Source organism: Morone saxatilis, unplaced genomic scaffold (assembly GCF_004916995.1).
Source record: "Morone saxatilis isolate NCDOM2014 unplaced genomic scaffold, NCSU_SB_2.0 Contig3, whole genome shotgun sequence".
In the NCBI taxonomy this organism is placed as follows: domain Eukaryota; kingdom Metazoa; phylum Chordata; class Actinopteri; family Moronidae; genus Morone; species Morone saxatilis.
Genome location: NW_023339873.1, coordinates 2,429,378 through 2,431,223, shown reverse-complemented (window position 1 = coordinate 2,431,223; position 1,846 = coordinate 2,429,378). Strand labels below are relative to the sequence as shown.

General features: G+C 47.3%; 1 protein-coding gene across 1 annotated transcript; it reads left to right on the top strand.

Moving 5' to 3' along the window:
- The first annotated feature begins 502 nt into the window (after window positions 1–502).
- On the top strand, window positions 503–1,519 carry noto (notochord homeobox). The gene is made up of 3 exons (XM_035674652.1): window positions 503–890; window positions 1,013–1,200; window positions 1,313–1,519. The coding sequence occupies exons 1-3, from the start codon at window positions 503–505 to the stop codon at window positions 1,517–1,519; spliced, it is 783 nt and encodes a 260-aa protein (XP_035530545.1).
- Window positions 1,520–1,846: the final 327 nt, after the last annotated feature.

Here is a 1,846-nt window from a genome sequence, read left to right as displayed (position 1 = left end):
TCTCTGTCGGTTGTGCAGCTTGAAGTCGGCCTCCAATTGTGAAGCGACTTGTCACGCTGCTTAAAGCATCTGTCGGCCAGCCAGGACTTAAAAGGCTCCAAATAAGATGATTTGGTAACATCAAGGCTTTCCCAGCGGTAATGATTACATTTGGACTTAAGATCCATGCAAGAATTTGTAGCCCAGTAAATCTCTTGAGTTCCCTGCCCCCGCCGCTCTTCAAAAGCATTGTCATTCAAAGGGTTAGGATGTTTGACAATCCCAGCTTGTACTACTCCACCAATTAATTGGATACGTTGTCGGGATGTTCGTTTCTCTCATCTGCTACTTAGAAAGACAAAGGATCGATGGGGGGTTGTTGACACCTCTGCGTCCGGCCGGGGTATAAATGCGGACCGTCGGCAGATGAGCAGCATTCACTTCCCTGCTGCACTTGGAGCGACAACTTCCTGAAAGACCTTCGAGATCTGATTTAACAGCGTGTTTTTAAACAACTGGGAGAATGCAAGTGCCGAACAGACCAGTCGGAGCTTACGGATACTCTGTGCGTAATTACGCACCAGCATCGCTGTACCCGCAGTACCAGGGGAGCCAGTGCGCGTCAACGAAGCCTCCCAGTGGGAAATCTTTCACTATCGATGCTTTGCTCGCCAAGCCGGAGGACACAATCAGCTGCCGGACGAGTCCTACTCTGTGCGGGGAGAAATATCAACCAGCAGCGCCGGTTCTGCCTCTCACCGGACACGTAGGCTTACCGATATCAACAGCACCTTACGTCTACTCACCGGGCATGTTGCACTCAGCGGTCCACACACAACCTGGATATTCAGTGTACTGCTGCCCTCCTTTCACCTACCAGTCATCGTGCCCTGGAGCATTTTACGCACAAGGTAAATAGTTGTTTTCATCACTTACTGGAACTATCAGAGCCATAGAAGTCCAAATGTCAATCCTATCCTATCCTATTCACGTGACAGTGTGATTAAATGTGTCTTCTTCTTTTTCTTTGCAGCCTCAATGTCCAAAGTCAACGCAGGGCTGCATTCGTTCAAAACCAAAGGTGGGAAGTCCAAACGAATGCGCACCAGTTTCACCAGCGAGCAGCTCTCTCGGCTGGAGAAGGAGTTCGCACGGCAGCAGTACATGGTCGGATCAGAGAGGTTCCTCCTGGCCTCCGCTCTGCAGCTCACAGAAGCTCAGGTAAGAACATGGATGCTGAAGATCTGAATTCAGGCGTTTAAAGTGCAGCCTTAGAGACCCACACACAGTTCTTACTGCAGTATTTCTAATCAGCTTCCTCTTTTGTCTCCAGGTCAAAGTCTGGTTCCAGAACAGACGCATCAAGTGGCGCAAACAGAGTCTGGAGCAGCAACAGGCCAAGCTGGCCAAACTGGGCCTGGCTGCCCCGCCGAAAAGTCCCGGCTCTCAAGGTCACGGAGATGAAGGGGACGAGGATGAGGAGTTCTCCGACCTGGACGTGGATATTGATGTGTCTGATGGCTCCACTGACCACTGCTAACGAACACCACTGGTGGACTCTGAAAAGACTTTGTGTACATACAGCTGAGAAAGGAGGCCTGTGTCTCCAACTATGAATATTTAATAGATGTATAGTTATATATTTAAATTTTTTTTTTTACATTTCTTGCTCTTCACTTCATGAGTTCAGTTTTTGTATATTGAACGAAAGAAATATATTAGAAATATATTTTATGACATTAATGGCAACTTTGTCCTGCTCATTGTTTTTATTCAGTGTTGTTGAATGTTTCAGAAGTTAAAGGCGACATTTTGTGAAAATCTGCATTTCCTATTTGCACATGTAAGAGTTGAACTGATGGAACCT

Bases quoted from the DNA above. Each gene is read 5' to 3' on its own strand.
- noto (XM_035674652.1), top strand. From the start codon at position 503: ATGCAAGTGCCGAACAGACCAGTCGGAGCTTACGGATACTCTGTGCGT. The intron at 891-1,012 runs GTAAATAGTTGT...TTTTCTTTGCAG, and splicing joins TGGAGCATTTTACGCACAAG to CCTCAATGTCCAAAGTCAAC. The intron at 1,201-1,312 runs GTAAGAACATGG...TTTTGTCTCCAG, and splicing joins TGCAGCTCACAGAAGCTCAG to GTCAAAGTCTGGTTCCAGAA.